The sequence below is a fragment of the Talaromyces marneffei genome, chromosome 6 (genome assembly GCF_009556855.1).
Source record: "Talaromyces marneffei chromosome 6, complete sequence".
NCBI classification, from domain to species: domain Eukaryota; kingdom Fungi; phylum Ascomycota; class Eurotiomycetes; order Eurotiales; family Trichocomaceae; genus Talaromyces; species Talaromyces marneffei.
Window position 1 is genome coordinate 275,899 of NC_072353.1, and position 15,038 is coordinate 290,936.

Sequence of the window (15,038 nt, forward strand, 5' to 3'; positions counted from 1 at the left end):
TGTTGCACGGCCAGCACACAAAGGCGAGTGTGTAAATGTACAGAGTACCCTGGTGTATGTTATATAATGTCAGGTTACATTTTCTGTCAGTCGCGAATATTCCACTACGTATTTGGGGAACGTAGAATACCAGCATATTCTATCTAATCTTGAAACAGGACCTATATTAGTAACTACACCCACCTAGGAGAGTGAACCCCCATGTTTTATGATCTCAGCCCTTCCGGACCAAGATACCACCCACTCCGAAGCCCTAACACACTTTAAACACTCTTAGCTTTCTTCCCTGTCACTTTCACATCCCTATCTTCGATTTGTTTGGCTCATATCGATTCAACATCTCAGGCACGGAGCACAGATAACAAAGTCAAATTTTCACTACTCTCGTACACGTACGTACATGTTCTTTGTTCCTTTTTTTCTTTCATCTTCTCGAGTGTGATCACCACGAATCATCACCAATCGCTGAGTCGGAGGAACTATCCTTATTTTTATTTCCCACGCCATGTGGCTGTAAGGTATGCGACTCAGAGTTTGGTTTGCGAATCAGAGATAGTTTCTGTCGTGGTTTATCTTTGGCTATGCGAGTTGTCTTTATGTGATATGGGATATGGGATAAATACTGGTCTTCTGGACTCGGTTGGGGCATTAAAGCGCAAAAGATTAAAGTCATTCTTTGATAAAGATTCTTTTTTTGTTGAATCTTTATTTTCTCAGCTCTCTCCTGTCGTTCTTTTCCATCGTTTTTATATGTTCATATGTATATATTGACATCGCCCCATTGACTGCATATCCATTTTTGTATCTCTTTTGATTCATACATAACCAGAAATGGCAACCAAACCAACAACCACCACAAAAGCCAGAGAGGAGTTTCTAGCCCCTCTCAATGACCGGGCCGGATCCAAACATTATCGCGTCCACAATTCTTCGTCGTCTGATATGGCGAATCCTCGGAATTGGAGTACCACGAAGAAGCGGCTGTTGTTTGCTGCGTTGATTTCTAGTTCGCTACTCGCCGATGGGTATGTTAACCTCCTGAAATATGAATGGATGAGTATTGACGATTGTCTAGAGCAATGACTTGGGGCGCAACGTTGATTGTGACCCAGGCCCAGGATTGGGGCGTTAGTACCAACTATTCCTCGACAAGTATGAATTATGGGATTCTACTGCAGGGTTTTGGGGGGATATTTGCTGTTCCTTTTATCGAGGCATATGGAAGGTCTCTTTCTCCATCTCAAGTTAGAGCGTTTTTTAGATTACTGACGTGGTTGCATCAGACTCCCCATTTGGCTCTGGACTCAGGTCGTTACAATGTTCATGGTCCTCGGCGCTACATTGTCAACTTCCTACCCCGTATTCACCACCTTTCGATCTCTACAAGGCCTCTTCGGGACTGTGCCACAGGTTGTCGGACTGTCTATCATCCATGACATGTTCGACCCAAAGGATTGGCCGCGGATGATTAATATTTGGTATATATCCATCCTTGAACTCGCCAAATGGCATTAATATGACACAGAGGCTAAGGATTATACAGGGCAACGACATTCCTGATCGGACCATTCCTCGGCCCTGCGATAGCAGGCTATATACTGGTAGCAAGCCAGTATCGCTGGATCATTCCGTTTGGTGTCTTGACTGCACTCTATGGCGTGTCGACCATAATGATTATGCTGTTTGGACACGAGACCTACTACGATCACGAAAACTCTCGTCCCAATATTAAACGCCCAATGATGAAGAGAATATACTCCTTTATCGGACTGAACAACAACAACACCCACCTCGACAGACGTACCACCTTGGTCTCCGAATCTAGCACTTTGTGGAAGCTGATATTCAGACTTCCGCTTTTGTTGACGGGAATAAATGTCATGATTAACTTCTGCTGGCCTATCGGAATCACGGTCACAGTAGAATCGTTTTTGCATTCGCCGCCGTATATGTTTGATGAGATTCAGGCTGCGTCTATGCGGTTTGCGGGCGTTATTGGGGCTGCGAGTGGTATGTCCCTTCACATTGCTATGTCACTCTAAGTGATGCTAATAGGTCATTTTTACAGGATATGTTTTTGGTTATTTCTTCAATGAATGGATCTACAAACACTACCAACAGAAGCTAAACAGCAGTAGCAAGAAAAACAAAGCCAACGAAGAACTACGCAGAACAGCCTCAGAGAACAGCAGTCTCCAGATTGCCGACGCACTCATCTCTTTCTCCGCTCTTAACGGCAATCAGCACCAAGAGTCCTCGTCGTCGGCACCAGGCTGGAGGCCTGAATACAGACTGCATGGTGTCTGGATCCCCGTCGCCAGTTTGGCAGGTGGCCTCGTCACGTATGGCCTGACCCTCAACTTTCAAAGGTCCTGGCTCGGGCTCGCGTTTGGTTGGGTCATGGTTAATCTTGGTATGGTTGGTAGTACCGTGTACGTCCCTCCCCTATCCCTCTCCCTGTTCCCCTATACACAGACTAACGTATCCGTGGTGTGTTGCAGAGCAATCACAGCATACGCCCTCGAAAAATACCCCATGCACTCCGGCCCCGTCAGCGCAATACTCAACATGTGGCGCACCTGCGGCGGGTTCTCGGTGGGTTATTTCCAGGCTAGTTGGATTGTGCGCAATGGGGTCGGAGTTGTGTTTGCCGTGCAGGCGGCTGTTGTTGTGGTGGGTGTTGTGATTTTTATTGTGCCGGTTGTTGTGTTGGGGGGTAGAAGGGGGTGGTTTAAGTAGACCTACCTCGTTAGACTTTGGGATGGTTTGAGATGAACAGTTTCTGTAAATAGGGGGGATGTGGAAGGGAATTGTTAGATGTTGAAGTTGAGGGTTATGCTGGGGTATATAGTGTAGAAGAATCAGTCTGTAAAAGTGAATACTATACGGTGTATAAATTTACAATATTCTGAATTGAAACAGATCCATAATATATTGCTCATTGGGTATCATTATCAACTCCGATCATTCTTCTGACCAACTTGAAACGTCTCTGGAAAAAACCCTGGCGGCGGCCAAATATCCGCAATCGACATGGCAGTCGGCAGGACCAAAGGCCTTGATCCTACGAGTCGATCTGGATCGTGGCAAAATGCTTGAAATGTGTTATCGTCCATGAAACCAAACTCTCGGAGCTCTTCTTGTCGGCTGTTGGCCCAGTCTGTTGTATCTATATATGCTAGGTCTTTGAATATAGAGTCTAGGTCGTTGGGGGATGAGGAGGCTTCATCGGTCATGTAGGTTCTACTAGCTTGTTGGCCGATGTTAAAGCCTACAGAGGCAAGATTGTGCTGTGATAGTATCGCCGAGTCGGGAGTCGAGCCAGCCTGACTCTGGGGTTGTTGCCGTTGGTTCAGAATTTGCCCCAGAGTGTTCGAGTCTGCAGTTGGTGGTGCGTTACGGCCTCCCATGAGCTCGTCTAAGATATGAGCGGCTCTTTGTTCTTGATTGCCAGTTTCCATCCCAGATGGTATACGTATGTCATTCGTACTGGACTCTGGTGCTGATCTGTACATTTCCGTCTGTAAGGGGAATCGTTTGGGCACATTCGGGCTAAAGCCCGAGGCTTGCGCAATAGCAGCCCGTCCGTGTCCGCCATCTGTAATAGTATGCTTGGTCTTGGGTTCAGTCTGAGAGTCGTAGCATCCACTAATATCGATACCAGCCGAAGTTTGGGATGGGGCGTAAGACTCTGGTTGGTGGATTAGGAGAGATCCGATGCTCTCGCTAAGAGTCCTGAATACAGGCCACGGCGAAGACATGTCATTGAGCTTCCGAGAAAAGATAGTGATCCACTTGGACACCGGAAAGCCTGACGGCTCTAATTTCGACCGCACTGACGAAACAGACTCGAGGATCGATCGCAGAGGAAACTCGAGTAGCGGCGGGATTCCACATGTTTGAAAATTCTCCACATGATGCGACAACACGTCCAACGCTCGGTACAGTATCTTCTCAATCCCATCAATGGCAGTGTGATTGGCTCCCTGTATGAAGTGGCCTTGACTTAATTGTCTCGTGTAGAGAAACAGCAGCGTAGCCGTATATGTCAAATGAAAGTAGCTCTGATGAAGAAGCAGAGGCGACCGGTTCTGAACTTCATCACTTTCAGGATTGATTAGCCGGCACTGTGCAGGAAGCCGGTCATCAAGCGATTTCAGGTCAATAAGGATTTTCTGTATGAAAACCTGAGCGTTCGTTGTTTGCGGAAAATCCCAGGCGATCTTATTCAAAACACCAGTAAGCGAATATAATCGATTAAAGCAGCTGAGAGCCAGTAGAGGCCCTCGCCGAGGCGCATTCCTGCTCTCAAATGCAGCGCGAGAAGGCAACACATCGACCCAAGAGTTCCACTCTTCGAGACCATCTTCGTCAAGTGGTCCTACTGTATCTGAATCGTTTGACCGCAGGCATGGCGATCGAGAAAGACGGACAGAAAGAATTGAGTCTATAACAAAGCATCCCATATACACTGCTTTCCTTTGGCGTGTTTCGTCCGACCTGCGGGAATCCAAAGGTTTAGACAATTCCATTGCTTCTGCCATTCGTGCAGCTTGGCCACTCAGCAACCATGCCGCAGTCCAATCCTCGAATCCAACATTGACTAAAGTCAACAGCAGCAGTGCTTGTACATGGCCAAGGTCGAAGCGCTCCTTTTCTGATGGTATCAAACTCCGCGCCATGTGGTAGTATTCTCTGGATTGGGCGAGCGGGTCATGGACAAACGCATCATGTGTGTTGAGACCCGAATTTTCCTGGCCAGTTGTGTAGCTCAAGATGGCCCAAAGAGCAGCATGGTCTCCTGAACTTGTCGGGGTGTTTCCTGATTGATTCGCGCCGTTGGCGTACATGTAGGACGCTCGGAGGATGTTGTGTTTCGGTATGATTGGAAACCATGGGTGAGTCTGCGAAAAATATGTTTCAACCAACCCGGAGGCATGCGCGGGGAACGGTAGATTTTGACTAGCATTCAATCTTCCTGGAGTCGTCGGCGAGTTGACATCTGTGGTTGATGATAATCTGGGTTTCTTCGCGGCTGGAGAAGATGGATCAACGACTTTAGGACCTGCTGCTGCAGTACCAAGATGCTGGCCACGGCCGACACGAAATCCCCATTGACTGGACGCACCCAAATACGAGCTATAACCTTCTTCCTCTCGTGGTCGCTTTACCGGCGACTGTGTGTCCAGGTCTCCCGGTGACAGCATCTTTTCCAATGCACCCCAAAGCCGACTAGATTTCCACGCTTCGTGTAGGCTGTCTGAGGAACTTTCGTCCGCCCATAGCTGCATCAGCCGGTCTCTGCGGCCTCTCGAGCGATCCGTCGCACCCAGCAAGGTCAACATCGTCTCCTCAAACCCTTCAATATTACATATCGACAGAGCCCATAACTTTTCCAGGCCGCGCACGTATCCTTCAGGCAAACCGCGTTTTCTTGCATTCGGATCGTAGGAGCACGTCTGGCCGGTGGCCTGGCAAGCCGAACATGTTGGGCGTGCACCGTCGCATTTGTCTTTTTTGGTGCGACAGCGATCGCAGGCGCGCGAGACTCGTTTGCGGCGCGGGCCTTTGGTATCCGCGCCCTCATCCATGGGCTTATTGACTATTGTACATTGCCAATCCAACAAGTTGCTATGGGGAGTTATAGGGCGTATATATCGTGTCTTATGGGACGGCGAGGGTGTGTTGACGGGGGAGTTCGAAGCGAAGTCTTACGCCGGCGATTCAATCGCGGTCCGACAGTTCCGATGTCGATTCGGTAAATGAAACAAGAAGCGAATACGTTGAAGGGAAAACAAGCCCAAGAGATTCTATATAAGGAAAGCAAAGCAAGTTGGTGGAGAGATGCTTCACAGCGAGTGTATTATGGATAGGACCAATCAATCAATCTGGCTATCGAGAGCGAAGATTAGCGAGGAACTGGAAAGCAGCACCTAGAAGATCCTCCGAGCTTCGCGTTAATTTTCTAATTTTCAGGCTAGCCCGGCTCCACTCTGCATGTACTATATCCTAACTTCAGTTATTGAAACCATAGAACAGGCAGTACAGAAAATGATTTTAAAAGAGTCAATCAAGTCTACAAGCGAATGATTGAGCCGGCAATGGGTTTCTCCGTCGGTAAAGAATAGAGAGCGACATCACATGACTCGGGCGGGCTACGAGCGCTGATTGGCTGAGAGACCCCCCGCGTTTTGTTAACATCTGTTATGTCTGGAGAAGAGGAACTTAAGTATCCGACTTAAATATTCACCTCATTCTCCTTTTACAATGTCGACTCGGTACTCTGACAGCCCAATGCTTACAAATGCAGCTCGCTCTCTTCGCTGCCCGTCTGCGACATAAATTGCGACAAAGTTGCCCTCATTGCTAGTCCAGAGCCAAGAATGCTACGATAACATTAATACACCAATGTCCCCCATGGTTCCAGCAAAGAAACCCCCCAGCAAAGTGCACATGCTGGGCACACCGGCTTCGAAGCGCAACTTCGCACCCGACGCATCCCTCGTCCTGGTAGGCATCCGGGGCTCTGGAAAGCGATCGCTGGGGTTTATCGCGGCTGCTGCACTCAATCGCCGGTTTATAACGGAAGATTACTATTTCAAAGAAGTCACCGGTCTCACGCGACATGAATTTCTGCTCAAGTTTGGGAGCCATGAGTTCCAGCGTCGCGATGTCGAGGTCCTCAAGATGATGCTCGATAACCACCGGACGCATTGCGTGATTGAGTGTGGACTGGGCAGTTTGACGCGCATTATCCAGGAGCATCTCCGCCAGTATGCCCTTACCAACCCTGTGGTATATCTGCTGCGTGACATGGATCAGATTCAAAGGCTACTACAACTACAAGACTTCTCGGTCAAGAGACTAGGAAATGGTGATCCATACCATCGGACGTGTTCGAATTTCGAATATTATAATCTCGAGGAGCCGGTTCCGGTCGATTTGTCTCTGGAGGAAGGAGCTCCAGATCGTCGGTCGGTGAATTATTCGTTCAAGTTGAAGGATGCCAAGGAGGATTTTACACAGTTCGTGCGATTTATTACCGGAGCTACAACGACGGGCCCGGGGTTGGATTCTCCGTTTGTACTGCTGGAAACGCCGCCGGAAAGCCGACCACATACACATGCTGTGCTACTCCGACTGTCGGCTCTACATAATAATCTTGTCGATCTTGCAAAATTGGAGTCTGGCGGTGACGCGATTGAATTGTGTATAGACATGTGGAACCCAGACGCTGTGAGCACGGTGGCTAAACATGTGTCAGTGTTGCGCAGGATTGCAAAATTGCCAATCATATATTCTATCGACGCTGGGGCATTGGGTCTTGATGCACGCATATCAGACCCTGCCGTCAAAAATGGCGACTTGTACTTTCAAATTCTGGAATATGGTCTCCGACTTGGTGTTGAATATCTCGCAATTCATCTAGATCATGACCATACCCGCTTAACTCAAATTGTCCAAAGTCGGGGAATGACTAAAATCATCGGACATTTCACAATAGACATCTCGTCCGGTATATCCTGGGAGGACGAAGCTTGTTTGTCAATCTACATTGAGGCAGAACGATTAGGCTGCCAACTCGTTCGCATTGTCCGACTAGCCACGACAAGAGAAGAGAATGACTCTGTCCGAAAGTTCGTCGATCGTGTCAAAGCACTGTCAGGCTCCCATCCCCCAATAATTGCATTCAATATTGGACCCATCGGACGGAGCTCGCAGGTTTTTAATAACACCTTGACTTCAGTGGCGCATCCTGCTATATCTCCCAGCGCACTGAGAGCAAATGACCCTCAAATAACATCACAGGATGCTATCCGCGCGTTAGTGCAGAGCTATATGCTCGATCCACTGAAGTTTTATATTCTCGGCGCTAGCGTGGCTTATAGTATCTCGCCGGCAATGCACAACGCCGCCTACGCCAGTTGTGGTCTGTCTCATGTTTACCGCATACCAGATGCACCGTCACTCGCTTTACTAGACGAATGGTGCCACGACCCCCATTTTGGAGGATCTAGTGTGGTCCAACCATGGCGAGTCCATGTTGCTGGTCAACTGAAATATAAAAGTCGCCATGCCGAGGCCATCGGCGCAATCAATACAGTGATGCCTTTGAGAACCAGTGCAGATGGGAATATCTATCCGCTCTCGGAACAAGCCAGTCGCCGCAACGAAGCCGGACCCATTGCAGCATGGTGGGGAGAAAACACCGACTGGATCAGTATAATGGTATGTTTACGACGAAATCTGTCTCCTCGAAACGCAATCAGTCCTATTCGGACCACAGGACTCGTTATCGGAGCAGGTGGTATGGCTAGAGCAGCGATATATGCCATGTTACAATTAGGATGCCGAAAGATCTTTATCCTCAACCGGACGCTGTCCCGGGCGGAGGAAGTTGCGCGACACTTCAATTCGTGGGTTGCGTCGTCACATACAGAATCTGATGCGGCGGTTCGCGTGCTGCGTTCGGCGGATGAGCCGTGGCCATCCGAGCTGGCGTTTCCGTCGATGATTGTGTCGTGTGTGCCAGAGAACAGGATACAGGGTCAACCGCCGGCAAATTTTGTCATGCCACTACAATGGCTGGGCAGCCCGTCCGGCGGTGTAGTCGTTGAGGTATTCCTTCCTCTTCTCTCCGAATTTTCAGTAGCATGCTAATAATGAATACAGCTTGCGTACAACTCCCTCGACACCCCCTTGGTCCGCCAACTCCGCCGCTACAGAGAAGAAACTGACACGCCGTGGGTGCTCATCGACGGTCTCGAGATCGTCGCCGAACAAGGATTCGCGCAGTGGGAACTCATGACGGGACGCAAAGCGCCGCGACGACTGATGATGACTGAGGTATTGCGGAATTATATGGGCGAAAATGGCCGGTTGGATGAGAAGACTATTCGGGCGAGGTTGGATGCATTTTCGGGTTAAGCCGTGAATGGTATGCATATAGATGGAGTTGCTGGTTGACTACGTAGTAACTATCATATGATCTAAATATAAATGTGAGCTGATTAGATTGTCTTGGTGCGATAGTTTAGTTAACTATTAATTGATTAATTGTAGGAGTGGGCCGGATGATTGGGTGAGGTTTAGCGTGTGCCTGGATGGACTTAAAGAGACCAAAAAAGGCTAAAGACGGCCCGCTCTTCTCCATCTCTGACAACAACTAACTTAACTACAACCCAACTCACTGCTGTCAACACTCCAACGACAGCCACCACAAGACACAAAGAAAAAGGATAATAACGATGCACATTCCAAATACGAATACAAATCACTTCGATATAACAGCTTCGGCCCTGAAAAAACGGAAAAGAGATGTGGTTGGCGGACCATGGACACAGGAAGACAATAATTTACAGGGGTAAGTGAGCTCTTCCCATTTCACCTCTGAGAACAGAACAGTACTGATGTCAAGGTGACACAGGAATCTACAATGCCAATTCGAGATCCAAGACATAAACATGCTCGCACCGGCAACAATCTCGACGTCCATATCACAGCGTCAATGGCTCCATCTGCAGTCCGCGCCGGGTACCAAGTTAGCATTCGGGCCAGGAGGAGATATGGCAAAAAAACGGAGGATTTTACAACCTCATTCCCATAATCAGCAGCAACATCTTCGACCGCACTCGGGGATCTCAGTTACGCCAGTTGATGGCCATTCACGAAAACCACCTCCACCAACTCTAATGATACCCTTTTTCGATCGTCAACAAAATACTGGAATCCCGACGTCGTCTTTATCGGTCGCTGATCCGTACGATGATGATGCCATTTCGCCCCGGACGATGCCTCCTACCACCACAAACACAATCACGAATGCGAAATTGGTGCTACGACCTTGTCATGTCTGTCACCGCAAACCATCTACAAAAGTCATGCTGGACGCATACGCGGATTGCGAATTATGCGGGCAACGGGCTTGTTATATCTGTTTAAGGGAATGCAATGCCTTGAACTGTGCCCAGCGTCAACCCACGACGTTGGATGAGTGCTTCGATACGGAGATGCGGTCTTTTGATGGACATGAGGTTGAAGGACGGCCGAGAAAAGTCTGCTCGTTGTGTGCGATTGAAGGCTTGACGGACACGGGGCAGGAGATTGTTTGGTGCGTGGACTGTGTTAGGAGGCAGGGTGTCAACCACTGATTTTTTCTTTTTTTTTTTTTTCTCTCCATTTCTCATCATTTTCTATGTCCATTTCTACGGAGTATTGACGAGCGGGTCTGTTCTTCTCTTCTTATGATACGCGATTAATTCTCACTGCATATGGATACCTGGCATGATGCATTTATATACTCTTCTTACGACTTTTGATTTTGGCGTTTGTTATTCTGCATTTTATGGATGGACAGATAGATATATATACCATGATGACAATAACCCCATACACTCTATTTAACAATATTGTACACTTTCTTCCTTCCTTTTGTGTTCTATCGTCCAAACCTAAAACTGGCCCCGGCATACTTCCACAACCCTCTCAAGAACGCCTGATACTCAACGGCCACCTCTTCTCGACCCGCGGCAATACTACTCGTCTTATCGCCCGTACAGAATATCTCTGTGAGTCGGACTTGCCATGGCGGATAGCCATCTAGTTTGACGATTGGATTGAATATTATAAGGAGATCTGGCTCGGGTTTGATGGCTGTGAATAAGGTGGGTGGTAACATTTCCATTTCGTCGCTGCTGTAGGATTCGTTTCGCGCTGATATGGAGGATGTACCGACTAGAACTGGTGGAGGGGAAGGAGAAGTTGAAGAAGAGGATTGGCAAGTGGTCAATTCACTAATTTCTGCATCGATAAGTTTTGTGCTTATGTCGTGGGCGGACAGTTTGCCGGATTGAGCCATTTCGGTTAGCGTCTTTGTGAGGTCGACGAGGGTTTCGCGGCCGTCGGAGTGCGAGAGTAAAAGGAGGGTGAGAGATAGTTTCTTTTGCGCTTTGCTTTTCGATGTTTGGAGGCTGAGAGGGGCGTAGGAGGTGTGGTGAGGAGCGCAGATGCGGAGGTGAGGTTGGTGCGAGGGGGAGCCGTAGTAGAGGGCGAGTTTGTCGGAGATGGTTTTGTGGAGGGAGGGGATGTATGATTTTAGGATGCCTAAAACACCGATTAGCACTTTCAATTTTATATTTAGGAGTTCATGGGGGAAGGCCTACCAGTCCTCTCGTAAACGCTCAACACCGGAATTCCGGCGCACACCGTCCACGCAGCCAATTCGGCCGTCTCGTCCATCAGCGTCTGCAGGGCATCTTCCTCCCTTTTGCGCAGTTTGAGCAACACGCTCAAATGCTCCGGTATTCGACTCAGGCCCTTCACATCTCTCGCAATCAGCTCCGGCGAGCGGTGATGATAATATGTAACCGCCAACACCCGATCCGTCACGGCGGCAATGGTCTGTGAAATACGAATATAAAAGCCTAGGCAGAGATGAATAATCACATAGATCAGGCGATGTACCTGCTGCTTAAGAAATGTCCTGATTGGTGTGGATTTGCATTTTTGTTTCGATTTCGTTGTTTTTGATTTGCTCGTTTTTGATTTCATGTCTGATGATGGAGGTTCTGGCAGGTAGGGCTGCAGCAGCTTTTCGCGCTCGGCGGGAGTGAGCTTTTTGCCTCGAAGACGGGCATCTTCGCGGAAGATCTCGGCGTCTTTGGAGGATACCATGATATATTGCACGGACGGAAGTATAGATGACAAAGGGTGGGTTCCTATAGGCAACAAAGAGAGACAAGACAAAGAGAAGACAAGATGAAGCTGAAAGGAGATTGTGGATACGTAACGTATTCTTTTGCTCTATGTAGTGTTCCGTACCGGTACTTGTGACGAATCGGATCAACCACATTGCTACCGGGGCCGTTGTTGACATGGAACTTATTATTTGTAGATTTTGTATATTTCTATTTATTTATTTATTGCTTTACTTACTTGGTTTTACAGAGTACAATTATTGACAGTCTCGAAGTTCAGTGGCCAGTCCCCCACGGTCAACCAGCGGAGAGCTATCCTAGGTAGGCAATCGAGCATTCTAGGGGACCTAAATAGAATAGCTGCCCATAACTCCGCACTCCATCTCTCAAACAACACACCACCACAATACAATTCGCCATGAGCAGATTCACAACCTGCCCTGACCTGCAAGCTCAAAACAGCTTCCTCGACTCGTGTCTCTGAAATACAAGAAACCACTCAGATAAAGCGGGGTCAGCACCATGCCAGACACCGGGTCCATCTCCAGCTCCTCCCATTCACGCTCCCTCTCGCACCAGCAATCACGCACTCTCTACCCCCGCGGCCCCAGTTTCACGCTCGAATACTTTTCCGGCCGCGACTACATAGTCAAAGACTTTATCGAGTCGCTCTCCGATACCGCCATTGCCAGTCGCCGGTCGGCTGGCACCGCTGCTGCAACATCCACAGCAAATCAACCCTTTGATCCGAAACCACTTATCCGCACATTCGAGCATGCGCAGAGAAGTCTGAATGATTTGCTGGGCGACTTGGAGATTAGAGAAAATGAGTTGTCGGCCGCCGTGAGACGGGCAGAGGCCCAACATGCGCAGAATTTGAATACGTTAGGTCGGAAACTGAGCCATGCCATTGAATCGTTTCAGAAATTGGATACGTCGCTGAACGGCGCTCCTTTGATTTCGTCGTCGGCAACGTCGTCGAATGGTGTACCCGAGAGTAGCAATGTTGCAGTGGAAGTGGGTAAGAAGCTTGAAGAACTCGAACGACAACGACGACGTGCCCTGGATGCTCATTTCTTGATTGAATGCTGGGATGAAGTTAGCAATCGTGGTGATGTGACGAAACTCGAGACACTTCGTATGTCGGGAAACAGCGAAGGGAAGTTACGAGCAGCGCATATTGCGAAACAATTACTACGGATCAGTCAGAGGTTGGATCCGAAGAGTTGGAATGATACGTCTAATGGAAACGGGCACTACGCGAATAGTGAGGGGTTAATGTCTCCAGGATTGAATGGGAATGGAAACGGCAATCACTTCCCGAAGAAAGACACGAGAGAGATTATTGAAAAGTTTTCCGAAACCCTCGAGAAGGATCTACTCAAACAATTCGACGACTTCTACCGAAAAGCTAACTTTGACGGAATGAAAGAATGTGCTTCGGTACTTCGAGACTTCAACGGAGGCGCCAGCGTGATTGCCCTGTTTGTCAATCAACATCAGTTCTTCATCGATAGGAGTCAACTTGTCACTGAAGAAATCGGCGGAGACGCAGAGACATGGGAGAAATTAGCTGATCCTGATGCAGACCCGCCGGGTGTCGAGCCTAGTCTACAGTCTTTGGTGGATGATGTCAAGGTCGTTGTGCAGGACGAGTCTACGATTATTCGCCGCGCGTTCCCTTATTACGATGAAGTGTTGTCTCGGTTCTTGCAGCGAGTATTTCAGCAATCCATCCAGCAGAGACTAGAGATGGTGCTTGACAAGGCAAACAGCGTATCGTCGCTGGCGTTTTTACGATCGCTTCAAAGCTCGAGGAGTTATCTCAATTCGTTGGTTGATGATTTGAAAGCCCACGGATTGACTGAGGCGCCTGATCCAATTTCGTCTCAAACGGCAATCGTGCTCGATCAACAACTGGAGGACTTGTTCGTGCCTTACTTTGTCGGATCTTCTTACATCGAACGCGAGAAACGAAATCTAGAAGAATTGTATACATCACTACTTTTCAAGTTCACTGCATTCCATGCGCGGCGCAAAAAGACTGCTACGACCACGTTTATGGCGTCGTTGGCCAAAAGTGGTAGCGAATTGTTGGCATCTGCCAAGGAGTCTTATCTGTACCGACTTGAAAGCTCAGACTCAACTCCTACACAGCGCCAGATGCTGCTCCGCGTCGCTGGACTTCGGGACTCGGGGGATGTGAGTGGCAAACCTGCAGAACCAGAATTCACTGAAGAGGACGGCTTACTGTCCGTGGCATATGCGAAACGAATGCTGAAATGGCTAGCTGAAGGAGTTGGACGCGGTTTAGAGTTGAGTGTCAGTAGCGAAACACCCAAAGACGTCTCTTCGCTTTTGAATCTGCTTCTTTCCACAATGGCAGAGGGATATATTGAGATTGGTCTCGAGGCAGCGCTAGACGCAGCATTGGCCCAAGAAAATACCAAAACCGAGCCCGATTTTACTTATCTGCATACTCTCCGCACAGCGATTAGCGTCACGCATCTGATGTTGACGTGTATCAACACAGTGCTCATCCCTTTGGCAGCGAACAATGTGACGACGCGACGGGATATGGAGAAGAAGACGAATGCCGTTGTGAGCAGAATCGAGGATAAAATCAATGCTATTGAACAGCGCACGATTGATGTGGCATTGACCTGGGTTTCGAAGCTTCTAGGCGGACAGAAGAAGAATGATTTTCGACCGAAAGAAGATAACTCAACGGCGTGGTTGGAGATGTTGCAGACTCCGGTAAGTCTCTTCCGGCAGGACTACTACTACGTGGATACAATACTAATGTGTACAAGACATGTGAAAGTATATGCACATTCCTAACGCAGCTCCAAAACACAATCCTCACCTCCCTCCCTCCCAGCGGCTCCAATATACGGACTCTCTTCACTGAACTCGCGCTCGGCGTCCGCAGCCAAATCCTCGACCACTTCCGTCGCTTCCAAGTTAGCGGTTCCGGCGGGTTAATGGTCACAAAGGACATGACCCGCTACGCAAACCTGCTCAAATCATGGGACTTGGAGGACGAAGAACAAGTCAAGGCTGCCATTGACGTGTTGCTTGAAGTTGGCAGTTTGTTTGTCGTTGGACCTGAGGCGTTGAGGGAGAAGTTGCGTGGTCCGGCTACGAGTGCTGGTAGTACCGGCACCTCCACCAACAACGGGAATGGTAACGGCAACGGAGGAAATCGTCCTACGGCCGCGGCTGTTGCGACGGATGGGTTTGCGTTGTCGGTGCAGGATATTAGGGCTTATGTTATGAGGAGGGCTGATACGAATACAGCAGCAATGCAGAGTGTGTTGAGTTCGCTATAGTTGAAAGCCT

The 15,038-nt window shown here is 48.7% G+C and overlaps 6 protein-coding genes across 6 annotated transcripts; 4 read left to right on the top strand and 2 right to left on the bottom strand.

Moving 5' to 3' along the window:
• Positions 1-831: 831 nt before the first annotated feature.
• Positions 832-2,739, top strand: EYB26_007610 (uncharacterized protein; the record flags this gene model as incomplete). The annotated part of the gene is made up of 6 exons (XM_054266876.1): positions 832-1,025; positions 1,076-1,225; positions 1,284-1,478; positions 1,544-2,010; positions 2,069-2,432; positions 2,502-2,739. 6 exons carry the CDS (start codon positions 832-834, stop codon positions 2,737-2,739), a joined length of 1,608 nt encoding a protein of 535 aa, XP_054122851.1.
• A 215-nt stretch (positions 2,740-2,954) lies between these two features.
• EYB26_007611 (uncharacterized protein) lies at positions 2,955-5,591 on the bottom strand (the record flags this gene model as incomplete). The annotated part of the gene is made up of 1 exon (XM_054266877.1): positions 2,955-5,591. The coding sequence occupies one exon, from the start codon at positions 5,589-5,591 to the stop codon at positions 2,955-2,957; it is 2,637 nt and encodes an 878-aa protein (XP_054122852.1).
• An 826-nt stretch (positions 5,592-6,417) lies between these two features.
• On the top strand, positions 6,418-8,928 carry EYB26_007612 (uncharacterized protein; the record flags this gene model as incomplete). The annotated part of the gene is made up of 2 exons (XM_054266878.1): positions 6,418-8,619; positions 8,674-8,928. The coding sequence occupies 2 exons, from the start codon at positions 6,418-6,420 to the stop codon at positions 8,926-8,928; spliced, it is 2,457 nt and encodes an 818-aa protein (XP_054122853.1).
• Positions 8,929-9,248: 320 nt separating this feature from the next.
• On the top strand, positions 9,249-10,151 carry EYB26_007613 (uncharacterized protein; the record flags this gene model as incomplete). Its single annotated transcript, XM_054266879.1, has 2 exons — positions 9,249-9,364; positions 9,428-10,151. The coding sequence occupies 2 exons, from the start codon at positions 9,249-9,251 to the stop codon at positions 10,149-10,151; spliced, it is 840 nt and encodes a 279-aa protein (XP_054122854.1).
• Positions 10,152-10,438: 287 nt separating this feature from the next.
• On the bottom strand, positions 10,439-11,673 carry EYB26_007614 (uncharacterized protein; the record flags this gene model as incomplete). Its single annotated transcript, XM_054266880.1, has 3 exons — positions 10,439-11,103; positions 11,163-11,400; positions 11,464-11,673. 3 exons carry the CDS (start codon positions 11,671-11,673, stop codon positions 10,439-10,441), a joined length of 1,113 nt encoding a protein of 370 aa, XP_054122855.1.
• Positions 11,674-12,218: 545 nt separating this feature from the next.
• On the top strand, positions 12,219-15,028 carry EYB26_007615 (uncharacterized protein; the record flags this gene model as incomplete). Its single annotated transcript, XM_054266881.1, has 2 exons — positions 12,219-14,453; positions 14,510-15,028. 2 exons carry the CDS (start codon positions 12,219-12,221, stop codon positions 15,026-15,028), a joined length of 2,754 nt encoding a protein of 917 aa, XP_054122856.1.
• Positions 15,029-15,038: the final 10 nt, after the last annotated feature.